Here is a 20210-nt window from a genome sequence, read left to right as displayed (position 1 = left end):
GTTTGTTTCCAGATGGTTTTTGATTTCTCCTTTAATTTCATCAATGATCCATTGGTTGTTCAGTAGCATGTTGTTTAATCTCCACTTTTTTGTCACTTTCCCAGTTTTTTTTTCATGGTTGATTTCCAGTTTCATAGCATTATGGTCTGAAAAGATGCTTGTTATGATTTCAATCTTCTTAAATTTATTGAGGCTTGCCTTGTTTCCCAACATATGGTCTATCCTTGAGAATGTTCCATGCACACTTTAGAAGAATGTGTAGTCAGCTGTTTTTGGCTGGAGTGCTCTGTATATGTCTACTAGGTCCATCTCGTCCAGTTTTTCATTTAAGTCCACTATTTCTTTATTGGCTTTTTGTCTGGATGATCTATCCATTGATGTAAGTGGGGTATTAAGATCCCCTACTATTAATGTCTCCTTTTAGGTTTGTTAATAGTTGCTTTATGTACATTGGTGCTCCTATATTGGGTGCATATGTATTTATAAGTGATATGTCTTCTTGGTGGAGTGTCCCTTTTATCATTATATATTTCCTTTCTTTGTCTCTCTTAACCTGTTTTATCTTGAAGTCTATTTTGTCTGATATGAGTATGGCAACACCTGCTTTCTTTTGTTTGCCATTAGCTTGGAGTATTGTCTTCCATCCTTTCACTCTGAGCCTGTGCTTGTCTTCATAGCTGAGATGTGTTTCTTGGAGGCAGCGTATTGTTGGGTCTTGCTTTTTAATCCATCCTGCCACTCTGTATTTTTTGATTGGAGAGTTCAATCCATTTACATTTAGGGTAATTATTAATATATGAGAGCTTAATGTTGTTGTTTTGTCACTTATTTTCTGGTTCTTTTGCATTTCCTTTGTTTCTTGTCCCATTTGTTTGGGACTGCCAATTCAGTTTGGTCATTCTGTCTTATGACTCTTCTAGAATTCTCTTTGTTTATCATATGTGATTTTGTTTTGATTATTTATTTAGTGGTTACCTTGAGGTTTGTATTAAAAATCTTGTGTATGAGTTAGTCCATTATCTGATGGCGTCCTATTTCCCTATACTACGTCAATTCAATCACTTTCCTCTTCCTCTTCTAAGTCGTTCTTGTTGTACCTTATTCTATCTTGTGTTGTGGATGTGTGTTTACAGTGATGAGGTTAAATTTACTTTTGGTGAATTTCTTCCTTTGATCTTTGATTTTGGTATTTAAGTGGTATTTACTTACTATTCTGGTAAAGATCTACTATTTTTCTGAGTTTGTCTACCTATTTTTCTCCTTGCTCCAAGCTTTGTATTCCCTTTCTCTTCTTTTTTTCAGGCCTGAGGGCCTTCTTGAGTATTTCTTGTAATGGGGGTCTCGTGGCTGTGAACTCCCTTAGCTTTTGTTTATCTGGGAAAGTTACTATTTCTCCATCATATTTGAAGGATATTTTTGCTGGATAGAGTAGTCTTGGCTGAAAGTTTTTGTCTTTCAGTATTTTGAATATATCATTCCAGTCTCTCCTAACCTGTAAAGTTTCTGTTGAGAAATCCGCTGAGAGCCTGATGGGAGTTCCTTTGTTCGTTATTTTTTGTTTTTGTCTAGCTGCCCTTAATGTTGTTTCTTTCTCATTGACTTTGGCCAGCCTTACCACTACATGTCGTGGAGTGGGCCTTTGCCTGATCACATATTTAGGTGATCTCTTGGCTTTGCTTACTGGTATTTCCTGCTCCTTCACCAGATTTGGGAAGTTCTCAGCTATTATTTCCTTGAATAGGCTCTCTGTTCCTCTTTCCCTCTCTTCTCCCTCAGGAATACCTATAATTCTTATGTTACATTTCCTAATAGAGTCAGATATTTCTCAGAGACTTTCTTCATTTCTTTTTAGTCTTAGTTCTCTCTCCTCTTCCATCTGGAGCATATCTGTATTCCTATCCTCTATAATGCTAATTCTTTCCTCCATATTGTCAGCTCTGTTCTTTAAAGATTCCAGATTTTCCTTTATCTCCTCCATTGTGTTCTTCATCTCCATCAGTACTGATTGGTTTTTCTTTATGATTTCAATCTCTTTTGTGAAGAAACTCCTAATCTCATTGAATTGTTTGGCTGTATTGTCTCGTATTTCATTGAGTTTTTTTGTGATAGCTATTTTGAAATCTCTGTCATTTAGGTTATGGATTTCTGTGTCTTCAGGATTGGTTTCTGGGTGCTTGTCATTTTCCTTCTGGTCTGGTGATTTCATATACCTTTGCATTGTGGTTCCTGTATTGGCTTTGTTTTTCCTCATCCTGGAAATATCTGGTTGCAATTTCTACCTGCCGCCACTGTGTGGGGTAAGGGGCTGTGTAATCTGAGCCCCCTGCGCTCTGCCTCGGCTGTTCACTGTGATCGCCAGCTCCTTGGTCTCGTCTGGTCGGTTGAGCTGCAGTGTCCTGCTTACGGGGAGTGGGGGGGGCTCCCTCTTTTGCCCGCTGGGTCCCTGACTTGCGGGGCTTCTTGCTCACCCCTCATTATCTGCTCTCCTGGGGTGCTCAGATGTTGATGGTACCCCGTAGCAGTTCTGAGTCCTCTATGTGGGAGTTTCCCACTGGCTGAGAGAGCTCAAAGAGCTATGGTTTCCCGGCAGAAGGCCGCCCCTCCCCCCTCTCTGGGAGCCTTGCGGACTGGGATTGCTGATCTGATGGGGATGCAGAGGAGTTCCCCCACTTCCTCCGGGGGCCCAGCATGTTCCTCTCTCAGATGTGCGACAGTATGGATCTTTCCAATCTTGCTTTTTGCTGTCTAGGATTACATTGTTGGTCTGTGACTCTTCCTTTTGTTGTGTCTTATTGGGGGAAGAGTTTACGGGAAAGCTCACTCCGCCGTGATGCTGATGTCACTCTGATTTCTCTTCATTTTAAGACCTTTCTAAGAAGCAGAGCTGCTTTCACAGCCATGCATGACTTGGGGTGGTGGTGCATTTCCTGTCACTCAGTGTATCCGATAGACGAAATGAACTTCTGTGATAACAGTACTATAAAAGAGATTCTAGCAATTGAAGGTGATGGGTGAGTGGGGTGATTCTAACAGTTGGAGGATGTGAGGAGTGGAGAGGGGTGATGTCACAGGTAGCTTCATTCTTTCGTTCAAACATGACTGAGCGGGGCTGGCCCCATGGCTTAGCCGTTAAGTGTGCGCACTCCGCTGCTGGCGGCCCGGGTTGGGATCCCGGGCGCGCACCGATGCACTGCTTCTCCGGCCATGCTGAGGCCGTGTCCCACATACAGCAACTAGAAGGATGTGCAGCTATGACATACAACTATCTGCTGGGGCTTTGGGGGAAAAATAAATAAATAAATAAAATTACAAACATGACTGAGCACTTGTCAGTTACAACCCAGAACCTAGCTAGATTCGAGGGACCAGAGATAACACTTAAAGGAACTCTCAGGCTGGTTGGGACAGACCTGCAAACAGATAAATGTCATGTAGTCTGATGAGAGCTAGAACAGGCACTGTGGAGTTGTGTTGATCTGCATGGGGTCGAGAAAGGCATCAGAGTCTAGGGGTACTTGAGCTGGCTTGGGAGGCTGAGTAGGTGTGGCCCTGTGTGAGCAGGGTAGGAAAGGATATTTCATGTAGAAGGAACTTTACGTGCAGGGCTACAAAGCAAGAAAGAGCATGGGAATTTGAGGTGCCACAATTGAGTTACTCTGTGCAAATTCTCATCTTCCCTGTCTCAGTTTCCCCATTTGTAAGATGGGGATAGGAATGGTATCCACAGAGTAGGGGATGGTGAGGAGTAAATGAAGTGATATGGATAATATTTGTCACAGGCCCTATTGCAATCCCTTTGGGTATAGTATCTTACTTGGTTATTTAAATAATCCTACGAGATAGGCTCTGTTATTATTATTTCCATTGTACACATAAGGAAGCTGAGTCTTAGGGTGTTGAGGAACTTGCCCAAGGCCATGTCACTGGTGAGAGGCAGAGTCTTGACTCATGCCCAGATCAGTCTAATTCCAGAGCTCTTCTCTTAACCCCTAAGCTATAGTCAGTGCTTAGCACTTAGCTAATACTAAATAAATGGTAGCTTTTATTGTCATGATGGCTAAAGTTTCTCACCCAGAGGGTTGGGGGTTCTGTTATCACTTCTGCAGCTGATGGTGGATCAACACTGCTGTTATTTCCTGAGCAGCAGTGACTATTTTTGGAAGGCCCTCACCACCTACAATAGATCTAGATTGACAGTTATACCACTTTTGTTTAAACTGGTTGGTGTTTGGAAATCAAGACCAGGGAGTGATTTTTATCTTCTTAGAGGACAAGTTGTTCCAAGCAGGTGCAGTTGATGTGAGGGAGGAAGATCTGGGTTCACTGCACTCCTCTGATGTCTGTGCATTGAACCCAAGCAAGAGTCTCATGCCCTAGCAGCTCATCCATTGGGGGATAGCAGTGAACCAGCATTCACAGGCAAGAGGCTTCATCCAAAGGTCAGGTGACTGTCCATTGTTCCCTGTGAGTATGCGGGGAAAGACCCTTTTCTACCAATGATACCTGAGGTAAGCATAGACCTCTTCAAAGCTGGCAACCCTCCCCCTCATTCATTCATTCAACAAATAGAGTGCCTACTATGTGCTGAACACATATCTAGGCCCTGAAGATAGTCATGAAGGAGGCTGACAAATTTCCCACTTCTGGAGTTTACGTTTTTAGCAGGAGGAGACAGATGGCAATCAAATAATAACATGAATGCATGCATAATTACAAACTCGCATGCCACAAAGGAAACTTACTTAACATGAAAAGAGGGATAGCTATCAGAGACATTTTCTGACTCTACCAGGGAGCCAATTCTTCTCTGACTTGATAAAGAGAGCTCTGCACTTTTTCACAGAGAACAGATGGCACCTCTCACTTTGCCCAGTCAGTCATGCCCAGAGCCTGCCTCCCTGCCTGCCTCCTAGTCATGAAAAGCTGGGATTCCCCCAGCATGAACCCCAGGCCTTTAGGGAAGGATTTCCTCCTAGTTCATGGGATGAAGCTGGTTTATGGCCATTATGGCCTCCTCTTAGTTCTGTTAATGCTGCATCTCCCAGGACAGGCTTCGAGGCCAGCCCAGTATTGGGTGTCAAGTTGATATACAAGGTTGAAGTGTATTTTCAATACTATCTCCAACAGTTTTGCCTTAGTTACTCAACTAACATAATAAGAATAATAAAGAAAGTCAAACGGAAAGGTGAGAATTCATCTCTTATCAGTTTGCTTATCAGCTGTTTTCAGGTCTGAACCAAGTACATTTTTTCCTAGGTATTTGCACATACTTAACTTTTAGTCACAATGACGTATGCACAGATAACATTTTCTGTGTCATTTTTTTGTTATAATATTTTAAGCATTTTCTTCCCTATTGCTACTTAAATACATACACAACTATATATATATTTTATGTCTGGTGGATGTACCATAGTTTTAACTATTTCCCTATTGGGGAAAGCTTAGTTGTTAATCTTAGATTTTTCACCATTATAAATAATGTTGGAACCGAAAACAATTTTCCTTTTTCACGTGCATATTATTTTACAGAACTCGTTCTTTATCCCATTAGTCCTCTTTCAAGCCTTACCACAACTGTGTAAGGTAGGGAATAATTTTACATGTGAGGAAACCAAAATATAGAATCTTTTTTCCTTTGAATTATTTATTTAGTTTTATTTCCTGGAAGTACAATAACTTGATAAATAGTCACAAGTCTTAAGTCTATGGCCTGATTACTTTCCAAACAGGTTAATTTGATTTCTAACATAATAAGAAATATTATACCCTCAAAATATACCAATTTTATTACAATCTGTCCAGCAATGAGTATTATCATTTTGAAAACTGCTGACTAATGTAAGTTCTATAAACTTAGTATCTTAATATTCCAGTTACCTCTTTTGGGTTTCTCTCAAGATCAATCATGATTTCATATGCTTGTTAATTGTAATTTCTATTTTGTGATTGGTCTGTTCATGTTGATTGCCTGTTTACTTGGGGAGGCTTTTACTCTATTAACCCTTTGCATACCTTGACTCTTGTTTTCCTTTTAATAGTAGGAAGTTGGAATTATATAGAAGTTGGCATTTTCATGTACAGAAGTTGGAATTTTCATGCAACTGACTATTAAACTTTTCCTTTGTTATTTTTCTATATTCCATCTGAAAGAAGAAAGAGCTGACAAATATAGAATTCTATTTGTAGCTTTTAAAAATTATATTTTTATAATATTTTTTCCAACCCTAAGAGTAATGCATGTACATTTTAGAAATTTTGGAATATACAAAAGATTATAAAAAATAAATATACTCATTATTCTACCATCCAGGGTGTATTTTTTTTTTCTTTCTCTGTCTCACCTGTACATTTTTAAAAATGTATTTTTTCTGAATTTGGATAGTATATACAGTTTTATAATCTGTTTTTTTCAGTTAACGTTATACTGATTGAACTTTCACATATCATTAAATATTCTTTGATAATAAATAATTTTTTAAAAATCTGTTTAGAGTTTATTTTGGAATGAACCAAATCCTCTCTCCCCCAAACTGCTATTTATGTATCCCCAAACCAGTGACTAAACAATTCTTTTTTTTCCAGATTGGTCTATGGTGCCTGTGTTATTTCTCTAGCATGTTCTTATCTAGTATCAGTGTATTTCTAGGATCCTTGTGCTGATCCTGGACCCGGAGCAGTGCACCTGTAGTAGGCTCTTGTCTCTCTTTTTCTGAGCCCTCAGGGCTTCCTGGATTGAGCCTGTAGCCTAGGCCAGGGCCCCTGGGGGAGACTAGGGGAAGTACCTATCCATCTTGTTAATCTTTAACCCTCCTCTCTTTTTTTTTTTTCTTTGCAGATGTTTTTTGATTATCCTGAGGAAAGTGAGCCTTGGCCTCCAGACCCAATAAAGCAAATATCCCTCCCATGGAGAGTAGTGCTGGTTCCTGAGGACCTGGAGGGCCTGCAGCCCCAGGGGGATTAGCCAGAAGCAGGTAAGTAACACCTGGAGGGGTGGGCTGCGGAGGCAGCAAGGGGTACATTCCTGAATAAAAAATGTATGTGGTATGGCAGAGTGTGCTGGTAAAAGTCACAGGGTCTCACAGTCGGGCTATCTGGCTATAGCTTTGCTGTTTTCTTCATATATGTTTTTAGTCCTAATTCAGTGAGGGGTGGGGATAGGTGATTTGCCTATTTCTATAACTATAAATATAAGATTTGAAGTTATTCTGTAATTCAGTCCCCCTTTTTTGGGTGCCTGCTATGTGCCAAGCCCTGCATTTGGTACTGGGCATGTAGCGATGGGTAGACCAGGGCAGGGGCCTTACTTTGGTTGAGATTTTCTTTCTGTTGGTTCAGTGTTGGCTTGTTCTTTGTAGGTGATAATGTGAGTTGTTATTGCATTCTTCTAGAAGCCTCGTGGGGGTTAAGGATTCATTGATACAGTGCCATCAGTTCAACAATCCTTTATTGAGTACCTACTCTATCCCAGGTACTGTGCTAGGCACTGGAATTTCAGAAATGAGCCAGGAGGAGTTTCCCCTCTAGCAGGGGTCAGCATGAGAAGCCAGCATTACTAAACACTAGATGGGAGCAGCAGGGAGCAAGAGTAGTGCTGAAGGGGAGGTGGGCTCCACAGGAGGCCAGAAGCAGAAAGGTGATGCTGTTTGATTGACAGGCAAATGGATGAGGGGAGAGATAGCAGCAGTGCAGGCCTGGAGGCTTAAGAAGTCAGTCTGGGGGTGTGAAAATTCAAAACTTGGTGTGTTTTCCCAAAGAGTATGGAGAGAAAAATTTGCTACTTCTCTCCCTCAGTTGGGCTGGTTAGATGAAACTTCTTCAGTCTCTATCTCTCGAGAGCAGCTGGAGAGATGAGCAAGGGTCTTGAAGCTCTAAGTGTCTATGACCAGAAGCTCCAGCCAGCTAGTGGGACTTGGAGCCTCAACAGAGGGTGATGTCAAGAGACCTGAGAGCTCTGAGGTGCCCTGAGGCCATGACGGGGCACAGGCCCTGAAGGCTGAGGCTGTATAAAGGTTTCAGGTTGTGCCTGGCTGTTTGGGGGAACTCTTGTTTCCTGGGAAACTCAACCGTGGAGAGTAGCTGCTGGCAGGAGGCCGAACACCAGTCCCTTCTGAGCCTCAGCTCATGAGACAGTGAATCAGGTCCCACCTCCGTACCTCCTGTCTTCTTTCACTCATACACAGAAAAGTTAAGTCCAAATTCCACCATTTCTAAATCACTCATGCAACTTTGAAAATTTTTTACATTTACTGAGGTTTTCCTCAGTTTCTTCAGCTATAAATGGAGCTAATAAACTTTGCTCTGTTTACCTCACAGGGTTATACTGGGTCTCATAAACCTAATTACTGTGAAAGAGCTGCCTGAGTGATAGAGAGTGCACACGGGCAATGATGGCGTGGCGCTGACGGTGAGGGGCGTTTTCTGTGATTTTCTGGTAGGTTGAGATATCTCTCTAGGGACTGATTTCTGAGTCCTGTTGGTCAACACTGACTTTTCACTGTCTTATCACAGATGCCTGTCCTTTAGTGCAAAGACCATGAACTTTTAGAGTCAGACAGACCTGGGTTGGAATCCTGGTTCTAGTACTGATTAGCTGTTGACTTCAGAGAAGCCCTGGAACCTTGCTAAGCCTCAGTTTCTTCATTTTCTCAAATGGGGTTGTTACTATCTATCCCATAGCATTATAGTAAAGATTAAATGAGGTATTGCAGGTAAACACTCTACTATATAGTTGGTGCTTCTTAAATGCTGCTTTCCCTTCTTTTCTAGTTCTTCTTCAGCTGTCATAGAGTCATGTGATTGGCTGTGTTGGGTAACTGAAGAAATTGAGTTTCTTAGTTTTCTGATGATGCAACAAGCCCCCTCCCCCATTTCATGATCTCATGTTTGAATTTTCCCTCTGGGTATGTTTCATCACTTCCAAAACTTCAGCAGCTCAAGGTAGGAACCCATCCTCCCAGAGCCACTGGTTCCTGAGTTCTGGGATGGTGAGAAGCACGGTTTGGTTGGTACTGCCAGTGGATTCTAAGAATAATCTAGATGTCACTTAAATTAAAGAGGCTCAGATGAAGAACCTGAAGCTCAAGTTGATGAGTCATGGCCAGTGCTCCACTCTGCCATTGGTCACTGTCCCGCGTCACCTCCACAGGGAGGGCCCTCATGCCGAGGGCTGCTCTCTGGTCTCTGTGCAGAATACCCCCCGGGCCTTTACATTTAGCTCATTCAAAGCCCATTGACACCATCCTCGTTTGGTCCTCCCAGCACTCTGTGAATGTGACAGGGCAGAGATGATTACTCTACAGGAACTTAGGTGCAGAGAGTTTAAGTGACTTGCCAAGGTCACCACGAATGGGGACGAGAACCCAGGTTTCGTGACTACCCAGTCCACTACTCGTACCACCTTATCCCTGATATCTGTAAGAGCGAGCTCCATGGGAAGGGACTATAGATCCCTAGTGAGCTAGCAAACCCTGGGGTGATTGCTTAGACTCATTATGTAAATAAATCCGGTTATTTAGGAAAGAATTTAATGTTTAATGTTTTCCAAAAGATACAGACATTGTTTGAGTTCAAAGTACTTCCACCTTCCATTCAGTTACACAATAAATTCTGGGAAAAAAAAGTAGATCTTTACCCAGATATAAAAGGGACTATTCAGGCTCTATTTACTTAGTGAAATCCATTTTCCAGAACTTTCAGCAATTCTGTGCATGAAAAGAACATGGATTATGGAATCAAGTGCACTTGGATGTGAACCTCAGTGCTACCATTTACTCAGCTCTGTGATCTTAGGCACTTCTCTTAACCTCTCAGAGCCTCAGGTTACTAATCTATGAAATGGAGATTATAACACTTTCATGGCTAGTGATGGTCAGGGCCTCTCTGCACAGCTCAGGAGATGCCCTTTGTATTAGACTATCATATGCATGGTGCTCGCTGGAGTTGTGCTTCACAGTGGCCTTGTTATGGTAAAATTAAATGAAATAACATCTTGTGTGCTTAATGCAACTTTTTTTTTCATTGCCTTACTTGGTCACATGTCTGCTATCTTATTGAGACTTCTTAACTTTATTGTGAGGTGAAGCACCTTCCTGTCACTTGATAACACTCTTGCTGGGCACTCTGTAAACCTAAATGTGATGTCGTGAAGCTGGCCTTTGGTCTTTTTCACACACAGGAGTCCAACACCACAGCCCTTAGAGAGATGCATCACAAATCTATGGCATTGTCTATTGCAAGAGGTCTTTTTCTGGCAATTTTAAAAGGATGTGGGGCCCCCTAGGGTTTTAGGGAGTTTGGGTTCTTGTGATATAGACCAGCCAGCCTGTTCTTCCTTTTCTTCTAGTTCTTCAAGCATGTGTGCCTTCATTTAACAGATAGTGTAAGACCCTAGGAACCAAAAGATGTGGTTTCTGACCTGAAGAAACTCAGCATGCAGTCAGGAAGCTAGACCAAGAATACATGAAACTAAGATTCAGGGCGGAGAATACATCAAGTATTCTCCGGAGAGAGTAGGGGAAACAGGGCTCAGAGAGGAAGAAGGGAGCATCTGAGGACTGCTCTCTGAGAACATTCACCCAAGCAGACGGTGAATTTTTTTGAGAGTTGCTGAAGTTTGCAGACCTGGTGGGAAGTAGACGAGGGCTGGAATTCAAGTTTCGTCACTCTAAATCCATTGCTCAGCCCTTTTGCCAATCACGACTTTTAGATTTTCTTTATATCATTTTTTGCTTTGTCTCACTGTTTTTAGGCTCGTTTTCCTGCTCAGCACAGAGTGGCTTCCTTGAACACATCTTTCATTATGATTCACTCCAGCTTGAAGAAAAAATTCAGCTGCTGTGTGCTGGCCTTTCTCCTGTTTGTGGTCATCTGTGTGTGGAAGGAAAAGAAGAAAGGGAGTTACTATGAATCCCTTGAATTGCAAACCAAGGGATTCCAGGTGTTGAGGAGTCTGGGGACTCCGGCCCCGGGGTCTGGTTCCCCGTCTGCATCTTCAAGCAGTGCCCAAGACCCCCACACGAACAGCCAGGACCTCAGCAATCCCAGGGGCCCAACCAAGGCTAAGCCAAAGGGTACCTTCCAGGTGTGGAACAAGGACAGCTCTTCCAAAAACCTTATCCCCAGGCTGCAGAAGATCTGGAAGAATTATCTGAGCATGAACAAGTACAAAGTGTCCTACAAGGGGCCAGGGCCAGGTGTCAAGTTGAGTGCAGAGGTCTTGCGCTGCCGCCTCCGGGACCACGTGAACGTATCCATGATAGAGGCCACAGATTTTCCCTTCAACACCTCTGAGTGGGAGGGTTACCTGCCTGAGGAGAACATTAGGACCAAGGCTGGGCCGTGGGGCAGGTGTGCTGTCGTCTCATCAGCGGGATCTCTGAAGTCCTCCCGACTGGGCCGAGAAATAGGTGGGTTCTGGGGTGTTAAGGTTGTTATCTGAATAGCCAGTGCTCATTTGGAGTAGCTGGGCATACGGACGGGACTGGAGACAAGGGGCTCCAGCGTGGCTCCGTGGATTAGTGGAGCATGCCCAGATCAGTGTTTTTCAACTTTCCTTCATGAGTCAGAGGTGCCACAGGGGCTGCTGAAAGGGTGGGGATCCAGGTTCCCAGCATGTTTATCAATTAGAATAGCTTTATTTTTATCTGTCTTAGATATTGGTGTTCTATAAGATTTCATTAGAAAAGAGAGTTCCACCGCTACCAGTAAGCAAACACTATAACTGACATTTAAAAATACGTGAAGCACAGATCTCTACTTTATCTTCAGGTCCTGACATTTTGTAATTTTACTGATTAATTAGAGACTAATTTTCTCTTCTGGCCTCAACTATCTGGGTAATTTTCAGCTTTTCTGTTTGAAAAGAATTAATTACAGCAGGAATTCTTAACTTGGGGGCTGTGGGCCAAGTTCAGGGGGTTCATGAATCCCTAAAATAGCATGCAAAAATATCTGTGGATTAGATGTGTGTAAAGTGTGTGTGTAATATGTGTATAATGTGTAAGTGTGTAAATCAGTATTTTTCCAGAGAGTCCATAGCTTTCAGTTGATTTTCAGAGGAGTCTGTGACCCAAAAAATTAAAAGCCACCTGGTTAGAATATATCAATTTGCTTTCCTTGAAATTCTTTGCGGTTCGTAAAGATAGAAAGTCTATCTATATTTGTAAACATGTACAATACAGAACTATGGATTTGCTTAAGGCTCCTTCATTCCCTTATTTTGAGAGCATGTGTTTTCTTTATTCTGATGCATTTCACAATGGAAAGCATTGAGGCACAGGAAGCCTTGCTCTTCTGTCAGGCTCTGGAAGGTACCGGAGCAGGTGAGGTCATATGTCTCCTTTTTTATTTCCTTTGTATGACTGCCAGGAAAAATGGCCTAAAACCAAGCACAGGCTCTCAAAAGAAGAAAAGTATACCCAAATTGGCTTCTCTGGAGCAGAAAGAAGTGATGAGATCACAGTTTGTGCCTCCACAAATAGGCAGCACTTACTAATAAAAGCTGCCAAGATAACCAGCCCACTCTAACTTTTGCTCTTTCTTTTTTCATTTCTTTTGGACTTCATTTTCTAGAAACTAAATGTGATTGGTTTTTGTCCATCTATAATGGCACTAAATTTCTTTCTTTCTTCCCATTTTTGCTCTATAATGGTGATGTATAGAACATCCCTGGTGTTAGCTGATCCTCTTCTCCATGTCGAATTATCATTGTCTGCCTGGCTGGACTTGTATTGAAGTTTGAGGCAGAGCCTAATACTTCCATGAATTGGAACTCTAATCTTTATTTTCATGCCCTCCATAAAAGTTTGGAGTGATTTAAATAAACATTAGTTAAGATAATATTTTTCTATAGACTGCAGTTATAATTTCAAATATGTATTTCCACAGAAGGACGTGGATCCTGAGATGTAACAAAAATTGCATGTGAGACTTAAAATGTTCTTCCTTTTGTAGAATATTTCCTCTGGGCAAGGAATTAGTCTAACAGGTATTTTAAAGCATTCATTCATGGATGCATCAACAATACAAAACAAGAACTTAGAATACAAAGAGAAAAGGGAAAGGAGAGGCCCTCTGTTGAAGGCCTCTGAGCATCAGGCAGCATGCCAGGTCCAGAGCCTTCTCAGGACACCTGGAATTTGTCCAGCCTCTTCCCATCTTTCGAATGTATCAGATGGTTTCAAACTGTTTGCTCTTACAAATAGTACTGCTAACAGGGTTTTTGTGCAGATAACTTAAGTGACTACCACTGTCCTTCAAAAAGGGAAATATCCTCAGGAGTCGGGCTAGAGGGCCAAAGTAAGATAAGTTTTATGGTTCTTTTTTTGTCTATTGCAAAATGGTCTCCAGCAGTCCCACAAACAAGCTAATGGTGGGCTCAGTCATTTTCAATGATTTTTGATATGTATACATGTAAAGTATCTTAGATTTGCTTGAATTTTCATTTCAAACAATAGCATAATTTAAAACATTATAACCAATAGGGGGAATGCTCATTGTGCACCTGCTGTGTGCCTAGCAGGTCTTGCCCTTTTAATCCCTCCAGCAATCCTGTGAGGGGGGTATGATAATTGTTCCCATTTTACTGATAAGCTAAGTATTGAGGCTCAAAGAGGTTATATAGCTGGTTAATAGCAGACGGGGACTTGAAACTGGGTCCTTTGACTCAAAGGCCCCCATACTTAGCCCTTCTGCTCTCATGCCTCATAGTGATTGTAGCTTTATAATAAAATTTAGTATGATGAATTCCTTGTCAGATTAAAAATCCCTTTAGGGGCTGGCCCGGTGGCATAGTGGTTAAGTTCGCACGCTCCGCTTCGGCGGCCTGCGGTTCACGGGGTTTGGATCCCGGGCGTGGACCTACACACTGCTCATCAAGCCATGCTGTGGCGGTGTCCCACATACCAGATAGAGGAAGACGGGCACAGATGTTAGCTTAGCAACAATCTTCCTCAAGCAAAAAGAGGAAGCTTGGCAACAGATGTTAGCTCAGGGCCAATCTTTCTCACCACCCCCCCCAAAAAAAAAAAAAACCCCGAAATCCTGTGATATTCTTGCTTACTTGCTCTCCTAGAGGAAAGGAGAAGAGCATTCTGAGTTGAGGCAAAAGCAAGAAGCAAAGGCTTCCTGGGAAAAAGTGCAGAGTGCATTTGGACATCACTAATAATCCTGTTTGGCTGGGATATGGGGCCCTGTGGGTGAAGAGGGCTGAGGAATGAGGCCAGAAAAGTAGCCAGGAGTCAGCTCTTAGAGAATGTTGAAGGACTTTGGGTTTCATTATTTCAGCCACAGAGAGCCCTAGAAGGCTTTTGAGCAAGCAAGTGATGGGATCATACGCATTTTGGAGACATTTTCTCGTTTCTCTCTGAGTTGCCTTCTCTATGGGGACTACTATATAATCTCTTTATTATTAGGGATTATTGCCACAGCCAGGTGAGAAGTGCCAGTCCTGTCTGAGTAGTGGTAGTGGTGATGGAAAGAAAAGGTCTGATCTGAGAGACATCTTGAGGTAGAAGAGACAGAACTTGGTATCTCAGTAGAAATGACTGAGCGAGAGGCGAGAGCCAGAGTTTGTAGCCTGGGAACAGGCTATATCGTATCACAGGGAGCAGTCTTCTGGAGGGGGACAGGTTTCATCTTAGATGTGCTGAGTCTGAAGTGTTTGTGGATTTCCCTGGGTAGGTATCTATGCAGTTGGGTATTTGATTCTGGAGAAGAGTCAGGGCAGGAGATCAGACTTAGGAGTCATTTGTATCGAGGTGATAGTTGTAATCCAGGAAAGAGACTGATGAGAAAACCTACAGAAAGTTTAAAGAACAGAGAAAGAATAGGAAAAAGCAAAAAAAGTTCAGAAGGGCCAGCGAGAAGGGCTGGAGGAGAATCAGGAGCATACTATACAATGAAAGGCAAAGGGGGATGGAGCTTGGGGGAGGTGGGACAAGTTCTTGGGTAGAGTGAGGAAGGAGAAGACACCCTTGGAATGAACAGCTCAGAGAGCATGATTGTGTATATCAGGGGTCAGCAAACTTTTCCTATAAAGGGCCAGGTGGGAGATATTTTTGGTTTTGAGGCCATACAGTGTCTCTCACAACTACTCAGCTCTGCTGTTGTGGTGCCACAGCAGCCATAGACAGTAGTAAGTGAATGGGCCTGGCTGTGTCCCAATAAAACTTTATTTATAGAAACAGAGGAGGGGCCAGATTTGGCCTGCGGGCCATAGTTGGATGACCTTGATCTATTTTATATCTAATTTCTCCAACCAGAATCAGAATGTAGTCTTCCATAAATGGTTACATGATTCATTAAGCTAAGTTGAAAATATAAAAAACGTTTGGCCCAAATTGTGATAAAATTTCTTTCACTGTACTTTCTAGCTGTTTGGAGTTACTCACTACGTGGGGGCACTGGGTTTTGATGTATTTATGAATTGACTAACGAGCTGATTTTGTTGAATTTTCTAGGCATGTAATTATATCATCTGCACATTGGTGCATTTATCTCTTCCTTTTCTAATTTGCATCTTTTTCTGCACTCTAATTCTAAGTAAAAGAGAAGGAGTGTCCCCTGTTTTCTCAGCTTTCCTCCTTGTAAGTCTTGTTTGCTGGGATCCCGGTGGCTGTGGATTTCTCCTGCTGATTTCCTAGAGGCTTATTTGAGTTCAAAAGTTCTTCAGCCTTCAGTAGCCAAGGGCGATTTGGCAAACAAGGATTCTATCCCCTTTCTTTATGAGCCCACTTCATTGGCCTGTTTTAAGGTTTTCTTCTTTGACTGAATTTTTCTTTTCTTACAATAAAACCTACACTTTATACCTGGCCCCACAGCCTGCGTGATGTGGTTCCTGCTGGCCTCTTTAAATGCATCTTTTATTTTTCTTCTTCTCACTCACTTGTCTCCAGCCAAATCCTTATCTGCCTTGGGGTCTTGGCGCTGCTGCGTCCTCTGGCTGGACCCTGCCCATGGACCCTTCCCATGCCCGGCCGCGCTTTGGGTCTCAGCTCAGAGGCATTTCCTGAGTCATCACTCTAGCTGAAGGAGATTCCCTCAGGGTCTCTGTTACCCAGCTCAATTTATTTGTGTCATAGTATTAATCACAATCTGTAATACCTGGAGTATAAGTGGTTGTGCTTCTTTATTGTCTCTCTCCTTGCAAGTAGATTGTGAGATCTCTGAGGGCAAGGCCCTTGTCTTTCTTGCTCACAGTCATTGTCTCTAGCACCTAGAGCTGTGCCTGGCAAAGAGTAGGTGCTTAATCAGTACTTGTTGAATGAACAAAAATATTCCCCCTTCTTATGGTCAACACCAGGCCTAGCCTGAGCCTCCTGTGCTGGTCTCCTTTTGCCCCTCCAAGTCCACTTTCCACCCTTGTCTACCTGACTCTGTGCCCTGGGAAATTGAAATCTTAGACTTGTCAGCTGGGCTTCCTCACCCTCTGGCTTTTATTTGGGGTGGGACAATGGAAGCCCTGGTGTGAATCTGAGAAGGAGAGTGAGGTCAGGGTATCTGTCCCTTTAGATCTCTCCTTGCAGAGTGACCACAGGCTGCTTTTCTCCTTTGACTGAAAGTCTCAGCCCCTTTCAAGCAGAGGCTCTCTGTCTCTGAGTCTGCTCTCTCTTTTGTCCCTTCAGGCCTAGAAGTCAGAGGGAAGGAGGAAAGAGAGTAGGGAGTATTGATTCCTTTCTCGCCAGCTGGACATTAGCAGTAGCTGGATTCTCCTAAAGGCCACAGTTCTGGTAGCTGGCCTTCTTCAGCCAAGGGTCTCTGCTCCTCTTGCCACATTAGGTGCAAGGGTAGTAACAGCTCCCTGCTGCAGCCAACCCTGGGATATCAACCCATTCCTTGTTGATTTCCTTAAACCGTGCCTACAACTTTGTAAGTAGTCCTTTTATTCAACTCTCAATTACTCCATTTGAGCTTGTCTTCTCTTTTCTACTAGGACCCTCAGATTAATAATTTTTTCATCTGTGAAATGGGGAAGCTGACTAAGTGGAGTTTCTGATGGATCTGATGGCCCAATGTGATTACTACTGGTCACTTTTGAAACCAGTGACTGATTCTGACAAAACTTGTTGCAATCTGTGTTGTATAAAGATGCACCTCCTCCCTATTTGCAGCTCAGTGTGCCTGCCCTGTAAGCTCATAAAGTTTGGACTATGTACATCTCATGTAATTTTCAATCCAGTTCAATAATATTTTGTCCTAGGATTGCAGACAGGGTTGTTTTTGTGAGTGACATGTCTAGATTCCTGAGGTTTTGTACATATATTAGAATTGAAATAAAGAGGGTGGCTTTCATCTCTTAATTCTGTGGGTATGTTCCCTTCAGATCATCTTATTGAGCCAAAAGCACCCCCCCCCTTCCTCCTGATCCCACGTTTGAGGATGAAGAACCACCAAAAATCAACCCACATGGAGAGAAATAGAACAATGGAGGATTCGGCTACCCTCAAATCTCATGCATATTTCAGTGGTGAACCCCAAATTTGCTTGAACAAGTAAGGCTGGGATGAGTTGTCATAGGATCATAGAGGCCTAGGGTTGGGATGGGTCTTAAAAGTCATCAGTTCCCTTCCCCATCAGATTGGTCAATGCTGGGTAGAGAAACTTCTCCAAGTCTTCCAAACTCTGCTTAAACAGCTACAATGGCAGGGAACTAGAGCCAGGGAGAGAGTAGATTTTTTTAAAAGGTGGTCTGTTTGATCTTGGCTGGATTTAGGACATTGTTTCTGACAAAGAGCTTCTTCTCTCTCTCTTTTTTTTTAATAGAAAATATAGGGTTTAGTTTAGCTCTGTGACCTTCTGTCCCATCTCTTCTACCACCCAGGTTTGTGACCTATCCTAGGCCTCAGGTTCCTAAATGGAATGCTTAGGGAGTAGTCCTGGATGCCACGATGAATTCCTTCCAATTGCTGAGCACTGCAAGCTTTTCCGAGTGCTACGGGGTACTTTGCACTTGTGGGTTAGACTGAGCTTATGGAAGTGTCTTCATTTTTCTGACAGGGATAGAAATGTGACCTACTGGTGATACCAAGGGAATATTTGGTTTGCTTGGTGATACCAAGGGAATATTTGGTTTGCTTCTTTGGTAACCAGAATAGTGATTCCACTGGCCCTGTTAACTTTTCTGCTGTGCTGAGGCACACTGATATCATTGAATAGATTTCGATGATATCAAAATCATTAGCCCTTGCAATGGATGGGCAGACAGGTGGTCATCTCTGTCTATGAACTTTACCTGATTGCACCATTTAAATATGATGATTTTCCCCTGTGTACCATGATGGGATAAAGGTTAGGAAGCATTATTCTCTTGCCCCTCCCCTTCTTCCTGCTCTCACTCCTCCAGACCTTCTCTCTTTCTGCATATTGCTGGTGCTCATCACCTCTTTTCTGTTTCCTTGTGGTTTATAGATGATCATGATGCAGTCATGAGGTTTAATGGGGCGCCCACAGCCAACTTCCAACAAGACGTGGGCACGAAAACCACCATTCGCCTGATGAACTCTCAGGTAAAATTTCTTCTGTGCAGATATGGAGAGAAGGGCCACAGTATGGGCTCTAAAGTAGAATGTATCTACTAGGAGCACATCAAAGCTGCCAGCTTAATTAAGTCCCCTGACTTTCCTGAGTCTCGGATTCCTCACTGGAGAAGGAGAAGACCGTGATTCCATGACCCAACCTGGTGATGTGTTCATGAGAAAGCCCCGGTGGCATTAGTCTGCACTAATAGAGGTGTCCAGCGCCCAGAGAAAGCAGACTTCTGCTGTCCCTGCAGCTGCCAGGTCATATCCAGACTGTTGTATGAGGAACAACAGAACAGAGAATATCCAGGGGGAGTGAGAAGTGTTAGAAAAAGTAAATGACGCAATACATGTGGGAGTGCTTTATAAGCTGTAAAATGTTACACAAGTATTATAAGACATCATCACCATTAGGATTATGTGTAATATGGCATTTGAATTCATGTATGACCTCATGAATTCCCCTAGATAATTAGTCTCATGAAGTATTTCCAGGCAGCACATGCTGATTTCTCAATACTAATGGAAACTTGAGAAATACTCCTGCCACAAAGTTCTGTTAATAGATTTAATTAGTGTGAACAAATGGGTTACTCACATTTCAAAAATAGCGTGTTAGGGCTGCAAACCCATTCACCTCACTCACAACCACTGATGTTTGTCCTTTCTGAGTAAACATGTGAGTCTTGGCTATTGTTATGTCAGTGTTTAGACCCTACACTTGCCTAGGACTCCTGGGTGTGGAATGAATCCTGGAGGGCATCATAAGTGCCCTTCCAGCACTGTCCCAGTAGAATATACATTTCTCCTCGCCTCTGCCAGGCCTCTACTTCTGTTTCTCTCAGACAGTGATCTCTGCACTCCCTGACCTTCGGGAACTTACTAGCTGGGCAGAAGCTGCTTCCTGCATGGACTGCTTTCCACTTGAGGTCCACTGGAGTCATGGGAACCTTTTTATGACAGGGACAGGGATTGAGGAACTCAACTTTTTTACAAGCAGCCACCATCTTGTTTTCTGTTCTTCCTCAAATACTATTATTATCATTAGAAAGTCACTTTCTGTCACTGTATTATCTTCTAGTAGCCTCTAGGTGCTTCTAATACCTGTTTATTGTTCAATCTTATATTTTGTGTTTTTATATTACTTTTATTATAAATTATAAGAGGGAAGGTTAAAAGAAATAGATTGGTCAGCAAGAGACTCTTGAGCTAGACTTTGAAAGATGGGCAGGATTTGGAGAAATAGCAGTAGGGGGGCATTCCAGAAAGTGGGATTGGCAGGACCGAGACTCATAGGAATGAAGGAGACAGTCAAGCAGGCCTGGCTGGTGTGGGGGTGTGGGTGTGGATTCATGTTGCCCTATAGAAGGAGATGAGGATGGACCCTCTGGCTGCTCAGTCTCTGGAAAGTTTAGAAAATCAGGTAAAGGAGTTGGGACACGCTTTCTCTTCTTTCTCTTTTCCCTTCTCATGCCCCAGGCACAGAAATCCTGGAGCTGGAGGGCACCTGAGGGAGTGCAAATGCTTACCTCTGCTTCTGTGTAAGATGGTTCCTAAATATCCTGGAGAGATTTTATTTGCCCTTCCTTCCTTCCTTCCACAAATACGGACAGTACTGAAGAGAGCGTAGTAGTCAGTACATAGGCTTGGCAGTTAGCCTGCCTAGGGTTGAAATGCAGCTCTGCTTCTTGT

General features: G+C 42.8%; 1 protein-coding gene across 13 annotated transcripts in view; it reads left to right on the top strand.

The window, feature by feature from the left end:
- ST6GAL1 (ST6 beta-galactoside alpha-2,6-sialyltransferase 1) overlaps positions 1-20210 on the top strand; it is a 123549-nt gene that overhangs the window by 77665 nt on the left and 25674 nt on the right. For 11 of the 13 annotated variants that reach the window (XM_087439874.1, XM_087439884.1, XM_004424593.3 and 8 more), the window contains 3 exons: positions 6839-6974; positions 10751-11408; positions 18409-18506. In XM_087439874.1, coding sequence (XP_087296000.1) covers positions 10802-11408; positions 18409-18506 — 705 coding nt within the window. In that variant the 5' untranslated portion in view covers positions 6839-6974; positions 10751-10801. Of the gene's footprint in view, positions 1-6838; positions 6975-8316; positions 8435-10750; positions 11409-18408; positions 18507-20210 lie in introns of all 13 variants that reach the window. The other 2 variants (XM_087439877.1, XM_087439876.1) reach the window with 2 other exon arrangements.

Source organism: Ceratotherium simum, chromosome 15 (assembly GCF_057802395.1).
Source record: "Ceratotherium simum simum isolate JZ-2026a chromosome 15, ASM5780239v1, whole genome shotgun sequence".
In the NCBI taxonomy this organism is placed as follows: Eukaryota; Metazoa; Chordata; class Mammalia; order Perissodactyla; family Rhinocerotidae; genus Ceratotherium; species Ceratotherium simum.
The sequence above is the reverse complement of the archived record's forward strand: the minus strand, read 5'-3'. Positions and strand labels throughout refer to the sequence as shown.